General features: G+C 51.7%; 3 protein-coding genes across 7 annotated transcripts in view; all 3 read left to right on the forward strand.

Moving 5' to 3' along the window:
* LOC124979870 (signal transducer and activator of transcription 5B) overlaps nucleotides 1-3,691 on the forward strand; it is a 60,831-nt gene extending 57,140 nt beyond the window's left edge. For both annotated transcript variants that reach the window (XM_047544690.1, XM_047544691.1), the window contains 3 exons: nucleotides 152-203; nucleotides 532-636; nucleotides 1,128-3,691. In XM_047544690.1, coding sequence (XP_047400646.1) covers nucleotides 152-203; nucleotides 532-636; nucleotides 1,128-1,254 — 284 coding nt within the window. In that variant the 3' untranslated portion in view covers nucleotides 1,255-3,691. The remainder of the gene's footprint in view (nucleotides 1-151; nucleotides 204-531; nucleotides 637-1,127) is intronic.
* Nucleotides 3,692-7,748: 4,057 nt separating this feature from the next.
* On the forward strand, nucleotides 7,749-12,204 carry Ghdc (GH3 domain containing). 4 transcript variants are annotated; one of them, XM_047544217.1, is made up of 10 exons: nucleotides 7,749-7,841; nucleotides 7,945-8,071; nucleotides 8,245-8,549; nucleotides 8,835-8,953; nucleotides 9,099-9,600; nucleotides 10,024-10,216; nucleotides 10,326-10,397; nucleotides 10,472-10,605; nucleotides 11,081-11,166; nucleotides 11,423-12,204. In XM_047544217.1, exons 3-10 carry the CDS (start codon nucleotides 8,258-8,260, stop codon nucleotides 11,639-11,641), a joined length of 1,617 nt encoding a protein of 538 aa, XP_047400173.1. In that variant the 5' UTR covers nucleotides 7,749-7,841; nucleotides 7,945-8,071; nucleotides 8,245-8,257; the 3' UTR covers nucleotides 11,642-12,204. The 4 variants fall into 4 exon arrangements, 3 of the variants coding, with proteins under 3 accessions (XP_047400173.1, XP_047400175.1, XP_047400174.1); XM_047544218.1 differs by having other exon boundaries at nucleotides 7,775-7,841; nucleotides 7,989-8,071; XR_007107668.1 differs by having other exon boundaries at nucleotides 7,755-8,071; nucleotides 10,993-11,166; nucleotides 11,423-11,486.
* A 1,866-nt stretch (nucleotides 12,205-14,070) lies between these two features.
* On the forward strand, nucleotides 14,071-15,256 carry Hcrt (hypocretin neuropeptide precursor). Its single transcript, XM_047544221.1, has 2 exons — nucleotides 14,071-14,102; nucleotides 14,885-15,256. The coding sequence occupies exons 1-2, from the start codon at nucleotides 14,082-14,084 to the stop codon at nucleotides 15,254-15,256; spliced, it is 393 nt and encodes a 130-aa protein (XP_047400177.1). The 5' UTR covers nucleotides 14,071-14,081.
* Nucleotides 15,257-17,444: the final 2,188 nt, after the last annotated feature.

Genomic DNA, 17,444 nt, shown 5'->3' on the forward strand with positions numbered 1-17,444 from the left:
CAGATGGAAATGTGAAGTGTTTGTGTCGTGTCCTAAGATAAAATTAGGTGGCTATGTCTTGTCCTAAGAAAAGATGTGACTCTTAAGGAGGATTGCATCTTTACTTCACTTGGGAATCTTGCTTCTCACCACCGCTCCTCCCGCTTGGCAGCTAAAGCAGTCGACGGATACGTGAAGCCACAGATCAAGCAAGTGGTCCCAGAGTAAGTGTTGGGGACCCAGCTCCGGGCCTCCAGCTACTTCTCCCTTCCCACCACCCCTCACCCTACCCCAGATACTGCCGCCCTTAACCCCGGGCCAACATCCCTGATCCCCTGAGAAACCTGACCTAGCCCTGGGTGGGGAGGGACTGGCCTGATCATGCTGTGGCTGGCATCCAGGGCTCTATTCCCACAGCTGGGGACCTAGGACCAGGGGCGCACTTTGTCCTTCTAGACTCCAAAAAAGATGTAAAGGTGCCCCCGGATCCCTCCCCAGGTCAGCTGCGGCCCGGCCCCTGGCAGCTGAGGCTCTGTTCTCTTCGCTCTGCAGGTTTGTGAACGCATCTGCAGACGCCGGGGCCAGCGCCACGTACATGGACCAGGCCCCGTCCCCGGCTGTGTGCACCCAGGCGCACTACAACATGTACCCACAGAAGTAGGTTGTGTTCTTCTGGGGTGTGTGGGGAGGAACTCGGCCCTGGCCTCAGGCTGGAGCCCTGGAGGGCCGGTGGGACCGAGGAATCCGGAGCTCCTCTAGGTCTGAGCCCACTAGCCCAGGCCCGGGCTCTGGCCTATAGGAGGGGGAGATTCCACCAGAAAATAGTGGTTCTTTAGGGTGAAATTGGGCAAATGGCATCTGTTCCCCTTTCTGTAAATGGGGATTTTTCTTGCTTTATGTAAGGACTGGGTGGGTTTTTGTTGGGTGTGGGCAGCCAGTGCTGGGGCTGCCAAGGTGGATATTGGGGTTGGTGTCTGTCTGCCAGCAAAGGATGCTCCTCGCCAGCGTTCAGATCAGTAGTTCTTTTCCTGTGAGGCCCTAGGCTGAGGGGACAGGTGGCCTTAGGCCACTTTCCTGATGGGTTCTGGGGCTCAAGGTGGCCTCTGAACTTTCCCGTTCCCCTTCATCTCTCATCTTCCCCTCCCAAGTCCTGACGCCGTCCTTGACACCGATGGGGACTTCGATCTGGAAGACACAATGGATGTGGCGCGGCGCGTGGAGGAACTCCTAGGCCGGCCAATGGACAGTCAGTGGATCCCTCACGCACAGTCGTGACCCGACCTCGCCAACTTCAGCTTCTTCATCCTCGCCAGAGGATTTACTCTTGTGGATGTTTTAATTCCATGAACCGCTTCTCCTTGGATACAATACTCATAATGTGAAGTGTTAATACTAGTTGTGACTTTAGTGTTTCTGTGCATGGTGGCACCAGTGAAGGGAGTGAGTGTGAGTGTGTGTGTGTGTGTGTGTGTGTGTGTGTGTTTGCACGTTGTGGTGTTTCTGTCCCTTGCTGTCCCGAGTCTAACTGCAGCACTGGGGCCACAATGAGGCTGTGCTTGTTTTCACCTTGTGCAAAAAGGCAGTTAGTTCTGCAAACCCTGGAAATCGGCCATGTGTTTTAAGGGTGGCTGAACTTTGACATGTTGAGGTTCAAGAAAGAGAAGGACAAAGGGAGGAAAAGGTACCTCCTCTCTAGGGAGACTTTGTCACTCTGCCAGAATTGATACCATCACCATCTCTGCTTGTAGAGAACTGCCTTTTGACAAAGGAAGCCAATCCTCCCTCCTCCCCTCTCCCCACCTGTGTTCATGGGTGGCGATGGGAAAGGGTAGCGTACAAGATGGGGCAAGGGAAGCCACAGGTTTTCTGATGGGTGGTGGCTTTTTACACAGCACTTAACCCATCCTAACGATCTCTCTGTCCTTCTCTTTCCTCCCTCCCCTCTCTGTCTCTCTGTCTCTGTCTGGAATTGCCACTCAGTTCTTATGTGTGTACACATGCAGACACATTTGGCAAAATAGAGGAAAGGAAAGAAGGTCGCATAACTGAGCGCTTACGGGGTGATGTCCTTTGTGTTCTGGCCAGAGCGACATGGCATGCCCAGCCCTGGCTCCCAGGCGCCCGGAGTGTTGCCGTGTTACCAGGGCAGCTGTCCCTCTCCGTGCTGCCTGTCCTTCCTCTGCATAGTGGAGGCCCCATCCCAGGCTTTCTAAGGGCTTGGTTTTGATAATGACCTTTTGCAAATGTTGGATGATGTTTCTGTTTCCAGATTGGGTCACCCAATCTGTTTTCCCCTCTCCACCCTAATTTGACAGCAAAATTCTTTCTTCCCGCATCAGGTACTGGGCCCCTCACAGCCAGGTCACCTCTTCCCTTCACTGTCACACACCATGTCTTGAGGAGGAGGTGGCAGGAGCGTGGCCTGAACCCAGTGCCAGCTTGTGCAGCAGGTGGCCACTGGCTGCAGGGTGCTGGTGTCAGAGGTGGTAATTGGGGAAATGCAGTCAGCAGGTTTGCTGGGAAGTTTGGTAAACTGTAGAAACAAAACAAAACAAAAGCCTCAGCACTTTTCCAGTGTCCTCTGTAGCTACACCAGAAGGAGGGGCTGCGGCAGGCAGGCGGGAAGAGGGCAGAGCGTACGGGTAAGGCCTGCAGGGCCCCCTCGGCCCCCTCTCCAAAAGAAGGGCAGGACCACACCCAGGAGAGGATGGCCCTAAAACCTTATTTTTATACATGTGAGTAAATAAACATATTTTTTTTACAAAAATAACTTCTGAATTTATCAGTGTTTTGCTGTTAAAGGAAAATACTCCTCTGTAGTAAATTATTTATTGGAAGATGACTTTTTAAAAGCTGCTGTTTGCCTTGGCTTGGTTTCATACACTGATTTATTTTTCTATGCCAGGCAGTAGACTCTGCCTCTGGAGCAGGCTGACCCTCCGTGGAGACGGCTGATGGAGGAGTCCTGAAGCCCTCCTTCCCCCTCCCAGGGGGCACGTGGGGGAGAGGGGAAAACCAAAGCCCGAGGGCTCCAGGAGCCCTTCCCTGCCATCGCTCCGGTGCTTCAGCAGCACCTGCTTCTGAGTGGTGATCTCGGTCCCAGCAGTCCGGGCAGGGACAGGGACGTGGGGCTTAACACACTTTCAGATTGGTGGCGGACACAGCCCCCAGGGCCCACGGAGGGCAGGGCAGCCTGGCGATCCCAGGCAGCTCCAAACTCACTCTGTAGCAGGCATTGGGGTTGGGTGGAGGGGTGCTGAAGGGTGGCTTCCATGCAGTTGCTGAACTGTCCTCAATTTTACTGAGGCTGTGCCTGGAGATGCGAGAGGCTCTTCACTGAAAGGTGTGCTCACTATCTGCATTCTGTTCTCTCTCTTTGCCCTGTTCCTGCAGCCACAAGAGGCGATGGCAAGTCTTGACGCCCCCACCTCTCTCCCACTCCCAGCACACACCCCCAGCCTTCAGACATCTCAGCGCACGCGCAGGGTTTTGTAGGGGGTGGAGGGAAACTCAAAGCGGATATCACTTAAAATGAAAGTATACTTTTTATAATTTTTTTCTTTTTCAAACTTTGTGAAATTATTTCAGATACATATTTTAGTGTCAAGGCAGATTAGATATATAGCCACCAAAAAAAGTATTGTGTACAATTTGGGGCAGTCACAAAATTGTGTATTTTATGTCACAATAAAGGCTTCCTCTAAAAGGACAATAATGAGTCCTGTTTTTATTGCTTTCCTTCACGTGGCAAGGGAGGGTGACTTTAATAGGAAAAAGTTCTAAGTCATCAGCGGGACCAGAAAAGGGAACTAATTGGGAGTCAGTCTTGGAGGGTGTCATCAGCTTTTGTGGCAGATAGGGGAGTTTCTCAGTCTCTCTCTCTCTCTCTCCCCCCTCCCCCCCTTCTGTTTTTAGTACTGGGAATCAGACTCAGGGGCACTTTACTTGAGCTATATCCCCAACCATTTTTATTTTTTTTAGACAGGGTCTCACTAAATTGCTAAGGCTGGAACTTTTGATCCTCCTGCCTCGACCTCCCAAATTTCTGGGAATACAGGTGTGCTTCACCACACCTGGCAGATGGGGGAGGTGTCTCCTACCTTCCTCTTCATGTCATGTTTGGAAAATTAGAACTATAGCCTTCACCTCGTAGCCCCAGGACACTCTTCCTATTAGAAAACCCATCCTTCAAATTTAGCCCATTGAGATGCCTCCCCTGAAGAGGCTTGCGCTGCGGGAATCTGTTAGGACAGGATGTTGGTTCTTACCATGACAAAAGTACCCAAGGTCATCATCAAATACAAAAGCACATGGAAGAAGGCCCTGAACAGCCTAAGCTGACTCTCAAAGGACAGACAGGAGTTAAGGAGGGCAAAGGCATTCAGCCAGAGGAACTAGCGCAAGTAAAGGCGTAGAGAGGGAGGAAACATGACCTGGCTGCAGAAAAGGGTATTCTGTGTGAAGTTCTGAAAATTCCGTGCACATCAGAATCTCTTGCGGGGCATCCGTGCACGGAATGTCCTGTGGGTGCAGGCTGCTGGGCTGCACCCACCCCTGAGTGTGTGGGTCAGCAGGTCTGGTGAAGAGCCCCAGAGTTCAAGTTGCCAGAAGGTGCTAGTCCAGAGAGCACACTTTGAGAAGTATGGCAGGGAGGCTGGAAGGCAGGCAGGGGAGAGACCACAGGGGCCTCATGTGCCAGGCTGAGTTTAAACTTCACCTGAAAAAAAAAAAAAACTGTTAATGTAATATACCATATCAATTGGATAAAAAACAAAAACCAGTCAGGCATGCATGGTTTCAAATGAACCATGGACCACAGCATGTTAACATTCTATGGATTATCTAGTCCAAGGTTTCTTTAATTTAATTTTTTTTTGGGGGGCCAAGTATGATGGCACACACCAGTAATTCCAGAGGCTTGGGAGGTTGGGGCAGGAGGATCAAGTTTGAGGTCGGCCTCAGCAATTTAGTGAGACCCTAAGCAAATTAGTGAGACCCTGTCTCAAAATAAATAAAAAGGGCAGGGGATGTCAGTGGGTTTGATCCCCAATACCAAAATGATACAAAACAACAAAACAAAAAACAAACACAAAAATATATGATCATTTCAATAGCTGCAAAAACCCCACGGGTAACGTACTTTTCCCCCCCTTTTTGGTACCAGGGGCACTTAACCACTGAACCTCATCCCCAACTCTTTTAATATTTAGAGACAGGATCTTACTAACTTTCTTAGGACCTCACTAAGTGGCTGAGTCTGACTTTGAACTTGTGATCCTCCTGCCTCAGCCTCTTGAGCCACTGGGATTACAGGCAAGGGCCACCGCACCCGGGAATAAAGCAAGGAACAAGAACACAAGTGTCAGAGTGATATTCCCGATCTAGGGGAGAAACATCAACTTCATCAAAATTAAAAATGTTTGTGCTTCAAAGGACACTAGCAAGAAAATGAAGAAACAACCCACAGAATGGGAGACAATATTTGCAAATCATATGTGACAGAACACTTGTAGGTAAATATGTAAAAAGGCTTACAACTTCATAAGACAACCCAATTTATTTTTACCATAAACATGAACTCATAGTAATCAAATTATCAAATTAATGACTTTCACTGTGATATTTCCATTCATGCATATATGTGCTTTAATTACATCCACCCTCCTTACTACCCTATCTAGCCATCTCCTCACCTGCTCCCTAGCCCAATTTAAAAGTGAGTAAATTATATGAGCAAACATTTCCCTAAAGATATACAAATGGCCATAAACATGTGAAAAGATAAACAACATCGGTATCAGTGAAATGCAAATAACTACAGAGACACCAGTTCACACCCATTAAGATGGCTATAATCCAAAAGTTGGATAATAGCAAGTGTTGGCAAGAATGTAGAGAAATCAGAACCCTCATATAGTGCTGGCTGGGATCTTATATGGTACAGCCTCTTTGGAAACCAGTTTGGCAGTTCCTTAAAACAGACTTACTACGTGACCCAGACATTCTGCTCATAGGTGTCTACAGAAGAAAAATGAAAACATTTATCCACAGAAAAAACTTATCCACAAAAGCAGTATTAAATATAATAGCCAAAGAATGGAAGCAATCTAATGTCCATTCACTGATGAACGGATAAACAGTGTATATCCATACACTGGAATATTCTTCAGGAATGAAGTACTGATACACAGTACTATCCAGAAGAACCCTGAAAACATCCTGTTAAGTGAAAGAAGTCAGATGCAAAGATCCCGTAGTATATGATTCCATTTATGTGAAATGCCCAGAATTGACAAATCCGTGAGGCAGAAAGTAGATTTTTGGTTGATTAGAGGACAGGAAGGGATTGGGAGAAGGGATAGTTAAAAGATACAGGGTTTGTTTTTGAGATGAAAATATAAAATTGGCTTGGCATGGTAGCATAGCCTGTAATCCCAGTGACTTTGGATGCTGAGACAGGAGAATCACAAATTCAAAGCCAGCCTAGACAGCTCAGCAAGACCCTGTTTTAAGAAGGGCTGGGAGTGTGGCTCAGTGATAGTCTCCACTCACACCCCCAAAAAAGTGATGGCTGCACGTATCTGTGGATATACTGGAACATATTGAATCCTGCACTAAATGGGCGATTTTTATGGTCTATAGATTATCTCTAATAAAACTGCTGTTTAAAAACAATGAAAACGAAAGCAAAATGTCAGCAAGGAAAAAAAATTGAACAAAAGTGAGGGTAAGAGCAGATCTGTTTAAAGAGATTCAGCCAGCTGGGTGGCGGCACCCGCCTGCAATCCCAGCAACTCTGGAGCCTGAGGCAGGAGGATGGCAAGTTCAAAGCCGGCCTCAGCAACTTAAAGAGGCCCTAAGCAACTTAGTGAGATCCTGTCTCAAAATCTTAAAAAATTAACAAGTGCTGGGAATGTGGCTCAGTGTTAAGCACCCCTGGATTTAATCCCTGGCATCAGAAAATAAAAAAAATATAGAGACTCAGCAAGGAAGAAAAGCTGGATTCTCAGCAACCTGGAGATGAAAGGTTGGAAGTGACATATTTTGAGGGTCCATGTCAATCATACAATGGAGGGAGGGTTCACATGGACCATAGGACATTCTACAGCATAGCTTCTCCAACCTGAACGTGGGAGGGTAAGAGTTCCACTTCTGAGAATTTGAAAAATTACCTCCCATCATAAAGATATAAGAAGCTTGTTTTTCCTTGAGATAAGGTAACCCAACTAGTCTGGATGAGCTCTACATAACCAACAGTGCTATCAAGTTGTTTTACTTAAGGACTACTTGTTTATCTCGGAAATGTGGGTAAGCGATTGCATCCACTTGTCAATAGAAAAGGATGAGAATTCCTTCTGTCTTTGTAGTTTCTTAACAGATTGCCTATGACACATCACTATTAAATCACTTTCTGATTTAATACTTATTGAATAATAAAAGTTTTCTGTCTTGACTATTTTTTTGGAGAGGACGTCTGCATTGAGGGGAGATTCGGGTTTTTAACATTTCTCAAGTTTGAACCTGCTCCGGGATGGAGCCTCACTTGCAGATCAAGCTGTTTAATGGCGCTCTTTTCCAAACTTTGCTTTCTCTTCCTTCGCTCTCACAAGTCTGAGGATCAGGTAACTCTGGCTCTAACTGCCTGGTCTGCCAGCCTGAGCCAGCACCCAGCTCATCTTTTAGGCGACCTGTCCCTTTAAGAGCACCCCCCTACCCCTCCCTGCCCAGGGCGGATTTCCCCATCAGGGCCCAGCCCTTTAAAGCCACCGCTCCATCTTTCTAGCCGGATGTACGGTGTATATCTAACCGGAGACACGGAGGGGCCTGGGGTGCTAGGAGTAGGCAGAAGTGAGCTGTGACAGGTGAACCTGGGTGTGGACCCCCTACCCAGGTTCAAGAGGGACGTGGAGCTGGGACAGGGAGGATCCTGAAAGCAAAGTCACCTAAGCAGCCATTATATTCCAGGCCCTGTGCCCAGCCCTCTCTGTACCTTTCTTCCCACGGTACAGATAAGGAAGTGAGCTCAGAGCAGCTAGCTGGATTACCCAAGGCCACACAGCTAGCAAGTGGCAGAGGCAGGATCTGAACTCAGGTCAGTGAAACTCCAAAGCCTTCCTTGGTGGTCTCTCCTCTGCATTGCCTGCTCCACCAGGTCCTGATTTCTCTCCAAACTTCCTTTCCCTTGGTTTTCCGGTGTACAGTAGTGTGTGGGGAAGGAATGCTTCTCTCCTCATGCCCCATACTTGGGTTCCTTTCTCCTCCCAGGAGCTGCGTGGAGATGCTGCTGTGGCTGCTGCTGCTGCTGCCGCTGTTCCTGCTCCTCCCGCTATTCCTGCTGCTGCTGCTGCCTCCATTGGCCATGCTAGGACAGAGGTCCCAGAATGCTAGCCTGTCCTGGCTTGCCAGCCTCCAGCACTGTGTAGCATGGAGAGTCCTGTGCTGGGCAGCCACCTGGCAGCAGCAGAGACTGGAACAAAACACACGGCATGTGGGTCAGAGCCAGCAGCAGGCCCTGATGCAGTGTCTGCAGAGAGCCCAGGGTCCCCTCTATCCCCCCAGGGGGAGCACAGGTGTGTTTCCCAGGGTCTGGGGAGGTGACCTAAAGAGAAAGAAACCCCGCAGGACAGTCAGATTTCAGAACCTGAAACCCCCTCCCCTGCCCACAACCCACTACTGCTAACATGTGGCCCAGCCCAGAGAGCTAACCGGCCCTGGGATTGGCTTTCTTGTTCGGATGGATTTTCCCATCCTTGTATGTATGTCCTCAGATCTATTCCTGGGTCTCAACAATCTTTCTTAAAACTCTTGGGAAACTGTGGCTTCCTAAGGAGTTTTTGATGTCTTTGGAAGTACAGATATGCGCATCTTCCGGAATCATCTCCCTTTGATCAAGGTCAGCCAGGCTCAAGAGGAAGAAAATGGGGGGCAGGAGCCCCCCATTTCAAACCACTACCATGGGGAGGCCTCTCTACAGGTAAACTGGGAAGGCCAGAGCCCACCCAACAGAGACCCCTACTTTCAGCCAAACCCTCCCGTCATGATTGGCAAAGAATGCCCAAACTGGCGGCTCAGGGTCTGGCTCTGTGGCTGAGCCAACATTCTCTCTTATCTCCCTGCAGGCCACCTTGCTGGGTCTGGTAGGCCTAAACAAGGCCTACCCAGAAGTGCTGGCTCCAGGAAGCACTGCCCGTGTGACCCCTACGTCCCCATGGCCCAGCCCCCTCCCCTGGCCTGGGCATGTCCTGGGCCAAGTGAGCCCCCCTGAAACCAAGGACCCTGGGGCCCTACTGCTGGAAGCACTGAGGTCCCCAGGGCTGAGGGCCCTGGAGGCCGGAACGGCAGTCGAGCTCCTGGACGTCTTCTTGGCCCTGGAGGCTGATGGTGAAGAGCTGGCTGAAGCAATAGCTTCTGGGACCTCAGGAGCGCCTCTCCCTAGACGGGCAGCTGAGCTACACGAGGCCTTAGAGCAGGGGCCCCGAGGACTGGCCCTTCGGCTCTGGCCAAAGTTGCAGGTGGTGGTGACTCTGGACGCAGGAGGCCAGGCTGAGGCCGTGGCTGCCCTCGGGGCCTTGTGGTGCCAAGGGCTAGCCTTCTTCTCTCCTGCTTACGCTGCTTCTGGAGGTCAGCTGGATGCAAGGGCAGTGAGGTGGGGGCAGGGGCCGAGGCCACGCAGCTAGCCGCCATGTACAAGCCCTGCATACTCATCTCTGTAATCCTCCCTCACACCCTGTCTAGTGGATCAGAGGCTCCATCTTACATATGGAAGCACTAGGGCTCCCAGAGGTGGGAATCTTGCTCACACAGCACCGGTGTTTACTCCAGCTCTGTACCTGCAGAGCCGCCACACACCCTGCCTCTTCTAGTTAGGGCCAAACAGGCAGCAGCCTGAGCCCCTGGGAGACAGGAATGATGCGGGAAGGTTAGCCGTAGATCACTTGCTCAAGGATTAGGCCTGCGTTTGGGGCAAGGCACTGCTTTCTGCTGTTGTCTGGCAGAAAGCAACAGCACCACCAGATGACAAGGGGCTGCTTTCACTCCCCACAGGGGTGGTGGGCCTAAACCTATGGCCAGAGAAGCCCCGGGGGCTCTACCTGCTTCCCCCTGGAGCCCCTTTTATTGAGCTGCTCCCAGTCGAGGAAGGAGCCCAAGAGGAGGCCACCTCCACCTTCCTTCTGACTGAGGCCCAAAGGGACAAGGAGTATGAGCTCGTGCTGACTGACCACATCAGACTTGCAAGGTGACCACCTGCCCAGCTACTGCTGCCTCAGGCGCTCCAATGCCCTCATTAACGCTCTGCTGGAGACAGGGCCGTGAACTCGCCCTCAACCTCAATCCCACCCCATCAGGTGTCGCCTGGGTGATGTGGTACAAGTGGTTGGTGCCTATAATCAGTGTCCGATCGTCAGGTTCATCTACAGGTAGGTGACCCCAGAGTGCTGAGGGGTTGTCCTTGTGCCCTGGACTCCACTGCCTCTGCCTTCCTTCTCTCCAGGCTGGGCCAGGCCCTGAGTGTTCGAGGAGAAGTTACTGGAGAGAAAGTATTCTCTAAGGCTCTGGGCAAGGCAGTGGGCCAGTGGCCAGGGGCCAAGCTGTTGGACTATGTCTGTGTGGAAAGCAGCATTCTGGGTAAGCATCTCCATCAGCCCCTGCCTCCCATTCTTTTTTTTTTTTTTTTGGGTGCTGGGGATCGAACCCAGGGCATCGTGCTTACAAGACAAGCACTCTACCAACTGAGCTATCTCCCCAGCCCCTGCCTCCCATTCTTGAGTTGGCTGTCCCCCCAACCCATACCTACCCTGCCAGGAGACCTCTAAGAAGGAAATAAGACTCATTCTCCTCTACTACTCCTAACAAAAGTCCCTCTCCTTATCTAACTCCCATCCTTCCTTCCTGCCACAGTTTCCACCCATTTTCTTTCCTGGTCTGTCTTCGATTTATAGTTAGGCTCTGAGTTCCCCTCCATTTACCCTATTCCCTACCCAAGAAACTCCCCTTTTCCCCCATGAACCTCAGAATGTGAAAGAACAGATGGAGCAGAGGGCGTTGGCTTGGAAGCACCCTATTCTCAGGAAGCATGTGTGCATGTGGGGTTTGTCCACAGATTCCTCTGAGGGCTCTGCTCCACACTATGAGGTGTTTGTGGAGCTGAGGGGGCTAAGGAATCTGTCGGAGGAGAGTCGAGACAAGGTAAAAGAGAAGGGATGGGGTCTGACTGCATGTGTCCTTCACTCTGCATGGCCCTAGGGTGCCATGGAGACAGGGAATGATGGGTGTGGGGGAGGAAGGAGAAGCTCCTTTCTGGGGCTCTGGGGAGGCAGGGATGAGTCCCCCAGCACACTTGGTGCACACTACACTCAAACACGCATGCCCCTGGCACAGTCACACGCATCTTATACACACCCTGGTGGCCACGCACCAGCCTCACTCAGGCATTCTCCTCCAGCTCGACCACTGTCTTCAGGAAGCCTCCCCTCACTACAAGTCCCTGCGGTTCCGGGGCAGTGTGGGCCCTGCCAGAGTCCACCTGGTGGGGCAGGGGGCCTTCAGAGCACTCCGGACAACGCTGGCTGCCTGCCCCTCATCCTCCTTCCCTCCTGAGATGCCCCGGGTCCTTAGGCACAGGCACCTGGCCCAGTTCCTGCGGAGGAAGGTGGTCTCCTAGCCGAGGCGCATCTATACCGCCTGGCTCACCTTGGAGGTTGCCTTGCTCTTTCCTCTGGGGTCTCCCTGCATGGGGAGTCTTTGGCCAGAGACCGTCACTGGACATCAGCTCATCAGAGCTGCTGCGCCTTAGAAAGATGGCCTAGTTGGCCAGTTCTGAAGTGAGGGGTACAGCAGAGACTCCCACCCATAACTTGGGCCCACCCTGGAGGACACTTCTGGAGAGTTCCCACACACCTCAGTGCTTCCTGTGTCTTGGCTTGATGGTGCTCTCTGGCTGCAGTCCTGGGCCTGACTAATACACTGGGTGCTGAAGGTACGGGGGATGAGGTCGTGGCCCCAGGAGTGACAGGAGTTGGTGAATAAAGACCTCAGCACCATTGTCCCTAAGTGGGACAATTTTGATCTCTTGGGGTTCGCCTTCCAGGTGGTGCCCCTGTCGTTCACAGCAATAACCCATACACTGAAGTCTGCTACCAGTTCTTCTTCCTCCCCTTCCTTCCCTACTCCCTCATTGTGCTTCCTGGATTTTCTCCCAAATAAACCTTTTGCACCCAGATTCTACACTCTGGTCTGCTTTATGGAAACCACTACAGCCTGCTAGCTGCTCTGCCCGGCTAGTTCCCTTTCTGCCCTGAGCTCCAGGTTTTCCCCCTACCCTTTGCTCCAGACTGGATTAGGCCCCAAGAGTGTGTGACAGAGGAGCCTTCAGGGACTCCTGCCAGGACCTAGGGCAACCTAGCAGACACAGAGTCCTCTCTTCTGTGCCCCTGCCACTGCCCCAAGTATAACCTAAAGATGGAAGAGCTATTCCCAACTTCCCCTACCATGCCTTAGCACCAGCCCCTGGTCAAACACCCACAAATCACTTCCACAGTGGTCAAGGGGAGATACAATTAAAATCACAAAGTATCACCATAGGAGGCAACCCCAGAGTCATCTGGGTTAAGTGTTTATAGCAAGGGGAAACAGCCCCCCAAGGCTGTGAGACTTGCTCCAGGCCCCACAGCACCTCCTCAGGAAGAGCACCATTGCTCTGGATCAGTCATCCAGCTTCTAATTCTGCCTCTGAATTGCCTCTCAATCCCCTGTTCCCAGATGCAGGCCCTCCTCCTACCCCACCAGCACCCACATAATCCCATGATTCCTGATAAATCCTTCCTCGGTGACTCCCCATCACCCACCGAAGGAACACCAGTCATCGTGGTCGTAAGACCCTTGATTCTGCCCCTTATTTGTCCAGTCACCTCTCTGCCCTTGCTCAAAAGAAAACCTGGACTGTGAGGACCAGCCCGTCCACATCCCACATGGGCTACCCACTGTCACCTCCAGGTATTTGCTCACATTGTCCCTTCTCCCACCTGCCTGATGGAAATCTAGTTTTTATTCAGGGCCTTCAAGGACCCACCCAAGTGGAAGGAACTGGCCCAACTTTGCTGACATCTGCAGTAGTCCTTTGTCCTATGGAATTTTCCTTATGCCCAGACTGCTAACCCACCTGGACTTACATACTCCTTAAAAACAGGGTCATGTCCTAGGCACATGGTTGCTTCTGTGCCCACATGGGGCCCAGCCCAGAGGATAAGTTCAATGACAGTGCCCTGAATAAGAGAAGGTTGAACCTGGAGGTGGTCACATCCTTCAGTCCCTGATGGCTCACTTCCGGGAGTGGGACTCCATCCCTCTCCTCCAGGCTGCCTGGCCCAGGAGACAGCAAGGGAGAAAGAAGCTTTCTACCAGCTTCTGGCAGAAACTAGATTTGGCTTCCTTTCCTCCTACTGCCCACCATAAGTCTCCAAGGTTTTCCATTGCGGAGGCTGGTGGAAGGGGCAGAAGGGAAGGAGAGTTGGGGGGAGGGAAGGGACAGCTCAGGAACGGTTTCCATGGAGGAAGAAGGCCTTGGAGCCCGACAGATCCCAGTGACACCAAGTAATGCGGGGAGAGGCCTGCTCCCCCAACATGAGGTGGATAGTGGGTCTCACCACTGCCTCTTCTCCTGCCCTTAATTAGCAGCTGTCCCCTCCCCCATTGTCCCAGGACAGCACCCCAGCCAAGGCCTCTTTTGTGCACTCAGATTCCTGGGTGCAAGGTGGCCTAATTAGTGCCCGGAGACCACCCCATCTCCAGGGAGCGGGCAGACAGGCAAGGGGGAGACCAGTGGCATAGTGATCCAGCTCTGGCCTCTGAATGCACATCTCAGCAGCCATTCTTTGGGCCCAGCCTGGAGACGGCCCCCCTGCCCGATGCTAATCTTAGATTCGCCTTTGTCTAGCCCCAGAGTGAATGCAAGTGCTCATCCCCTGCCTGCCACCTCAGAGCACTATAAACCCCGTGCCCCTGGTGGTAGGTCGCAGTTGACGGTCTCAAGGTTCCTGGCTATTTGGACCACTGCTCTGCAGACACCTCCTTTCCAGACGACACCACCCAGAGCTGCAGGCACTATGAACCTTCTCTCCACAAAGGTAAAGACCCAGGGACAGAGGGGTGACTCACTGTACCAAGGAGGCAACGAGAGTGCTTGCTCAAAGGGCTGTAGGATAGACCAAACGTGTCTCCACTCTTGATCTTTTCTATGGGGGCTCTGAGGCAGGCAACTCTCGGAAGAGTATACTCTTAGAAGCAAGTCTGCTTAAGCTATCCCTGGGTCATTCCCTGTTTTCCCAAGAGTTCATGTTTACTGAGCTATATGTCATATAGCCCCTACTATATGTCAGGGGCTGGGTTTGCACCTGTCATCTTGTCATCCCCCCAGCAGCCCTGCATAGTAGGAATTATCTACTATCCAGTTCACAGGTGAGGAAGCCTTGTCAGAAGAGGGACGGAAGCTGGTCCAATGCCATAGTGCCCAATTTATCCTGCAAGGGAGCCAGTAGAGGAGACAGCTTGGAGTCCTACCTGTCCCCAGTTTCCACATGTTTACCTTGGGGCAAAATGTGTATGTTGGGGGAGAGGGGTGACACTACATAGGGCCTCTGTTTTCTCCAAGTATACAACTTCTTGTGCAGACAGAAACGCCTGTCTTCAGGTGGTAAACTTTGGAGCTTCATTCTGACCAGGCCGGCTGGATGAGCTGGCAAAAGAGCCCATTTAGACAGCAAGAGCACACTGACAGGAAAACTAAGGAACAGCGAGCAACCGGCACAGGCCAGGAGCAGACCCAGATCCAGCTGAGTAGGGCCTGGGTGTGAGGTGTCATTATGAACCGGGAGGGAAGACCCACAGCATCTTGTTTCCACTTCCCCAGGTCTCCTGGGCCGCGGTGTCGCTAGTGCTACTGCTGCTGCTGCCGCCCGCGTTGCTGTCGTCTGGGGTGGTCGCGCAGCCGCTGCCTGACTGCTGTCGCCAGAAGACGTGCTCCTGTCGTCTCTACGAGCTGCTGCACGGCGCCGGCAATCACGCAGCGGGCATTCTCACTCTGGGCAAGCGACGGCCAGGGCCCCCAGGCCTCCAGGGCCGGCTGCAGCGCCTCCTGCAGGCCAGCGGCAACCACGCAGCCGGCATCCTGACCATGGGCCGCCGCGCAGGCGCAGAGTCAGCGCCGCGTCCCTGTCCTGAGCGCCGTTGTCCTACCTCAGTCGTCGCAGCCGCAGCTCCCAGGGGACCATCCGGAGTTTGAGCTTTTCTTCGGTCCTTGTCCTGGTCCCTTCCTCTCCCCTCTGTTCTCCAGTGTGAGCCCCTAGAAAAACAGCAATAAAGATGAATCTGTTCATGTGATTGGTCTCTGTTCCTCTGAGTCACGTCCAGTCCTCCAGGGGGCGGGAGAGTATCTCGCGTAAAGACCAGGACCCGGGAGGTAACTCCTAGGAGAGACACTCAGAAGGTGTGGGAGAGCAAGGAAGGCTGCACAGGGGAACGGAATCGGACGGAACGGGGACTCGAGTCTGCCCCAAAGGAAAAGCATATGAGCTTCAACAATAAATCTTCCAGAGTGGTTGCAGCGTCGGGTAGAGTGTGAAAAGCACTGACAGACCAGAAGGGAGGTGGATAAGTTGGTGCAGCCTGGATTGTGAAGGTCCTCACAAATCATCAGGCTTTGCGCTTTATTCAGCAGTAATGGAAGTTATAAAAAGGTTTTAAACAGAGGTGGGACAAGTTTTTTCTGCAACTCTAGCCAAAGATGCCCATTTCCCCAAAATTAAGATGTTGAAGTCCTACCCTAGCATTCAGACTGTGACATTATTTGGAATCAAGGTCCTTGCAGATGTAATCGGTTAAGATGAGGTCCTACTAGAGTAAACCTCCAATTCACTATAAGTGGTGTTCTTATAAAAGGTGGGAATTTGGACACAGACATACAAGGAGAACCCAGGCTAACATGAAAGTAGAGATTGGGGCGATGCAATAGCTAGGGAGAGGCATGCAACAGATTTTCCCTTACAGCCTTTGGAGAAAATCAACCCCATCTTCACCTTGATCTTGGTTGAACTTCTAGCCTCCAGAACTGTGAGACAATAGATTTCTGTTTTTATGCCACCAGCTTTGTGGTAACTTGTTATGGCAGCCCAGGAAACAATTATGACATTCAAAAGAGACAAAAATATGTGATACTTTTTAGCAATCTAACACCCCAGATAATGCCCAGCTTAAATCCTCCAAGGGGACTGGAGGGAGGCATTTAACCTGCCCTTTTGCCCATCCAGGTTCCCATTCTTATTGGCTTTAGCTGTTTTGTTCCAGGAAGCAAGCACGCTCAGCCATAGAGCTCAGCTGCCCCAATAATTTTCTGCTTAGTGACACTAATTCAGGGGCTGGGATGTAGTTCAGTGGTAGAGTGCTTGCCTAGCATATGCATAGGCCATAGGTTCAATCCCTGGCACTAAAGAAAGACTTTTTTTTTTTTTTTTTTTCACTTGTGCACTCTTGAAGATTTGCAAACCATGACTCTGTTTCACACTTCAAAACTACCTTTGACTGTTCCTAACTTGCCTCCCAGACTCTCTTCCACCCGAAAGACAGCAGAGGAAAGTGGGTTAAATCAGGACTGTAAAAAGAGGGAGAACAAGAGGCCATTCCCCTTTAAGACATTTATTTTGTGCCAATGATAGGCATGAAACTATAAAATGGTCACAATAACTGCATAAGGTAAGAATTATTAGCTCCATTTTACAGATGCGGAAAACGAGTCTAGGAAAGATTGTCACACAATCAGTGGCCAGACTATGATTCTACGTGGTAGACTCCAAAACTCTTTTCATTCTAGCCCGCTGTGCTCAGAAATAGAGTTTGCCAGAGTGCCCTACGCAAACTGAGGCAGAAGGCAAGAGCTGCTTGTGTTTTCTAGGAGTTGGGGTTCCAAATTATCCCATCCACAAAACTAGCCTCTTAACCCTGGCTATCTAACACTGGAGTGCAAATGGGCTGGGAATGCTGCGAAATATTCCAACTCCGGCAGGCGGCACTGTGAATCAGATACCAGCCCCAGCGTGGGCAGCACGCGGGGGAAACCCATGGGGTGGAGCCACCAGAGCAGCCAGGGAACCACGCGTGGGGGCGTGGCTACCCTGGCAGGAGGGCGTGTCTGCCAACCAAGCCCTGCCCCACCATTTCTGGCCTCCCCCCCCCCCCAGTGGGCGTGTCTCCAATTCTTTCCCCGAGAGACACGCGTGGGCCGCTCCCCTCTGGGAGGAGGGGTGCTGGTATCGCTGGCGGCCCCTCCCAGTGTGGGGCCACGTGGCGGGAGCGGGCCAAGCCCGGGGGAAAGAACCTGACCCTCAGGGAGGTGGGGGGAACCGAGGCGGCGCCAAGCGAAGCTCAGAGCTACTGGGTTCTGAGCAGAGAGGCAGCTGCTGCGGCATCGGCGGCGA

Source organism: Sciurus carolinensis, chromosome 3 (assembly GCF_902686445.1).
Source record: "Sciurus carolinensis chromosome 3, mSciCar1.2, whole genome shotgun sequence".
NCBI classification, from domain to species: domain Eukaryota; kingdom Metazoa; phylum Chordata; class Mammalia; order Rodentia; family Sciuridae; genus Sciurus; species Sciurus carolinensis.

Excerpts from the sequence above, each read along its gene's own strand:
- Hcrt (XM_047544221.1), top strand. The coding sequence starts at position 14,082 with ATGAACCTTCTCTCCACAAAG. Across the intron at positions 14,103-14,884 it reads TGAACCTTCTCTCCACAAAG|GTCTCCTGGGCCGCGGTGTC; the intron begins GTAAAGACCCAG and ends CCACTTCCCCAG.
- Ghdc (XM_047544217.1), top strand. The coding sequence starts at position 8,258 with ATGCTGCTGTGGCTGCTGCTGCTGCTGCCGCTGTTCCTGCTCCTCCCG. Across the intron at positions 8,550-8,834 it reads TCCCCCCAGGGGGAGCACAG|ATATGCGCATCTTCCGGAAT; the intron begins GTGTGTTTCCCA and ends TTGGAAGTACAG. Across the intron at positions 10,398-10,471 it reads ATCGTCAGGTTCATCTACAG|GCTGGGCCAGGCCCTGAGTG; the intron begins GTAGGTGACCCC and ends CCTTCTCTCCAG.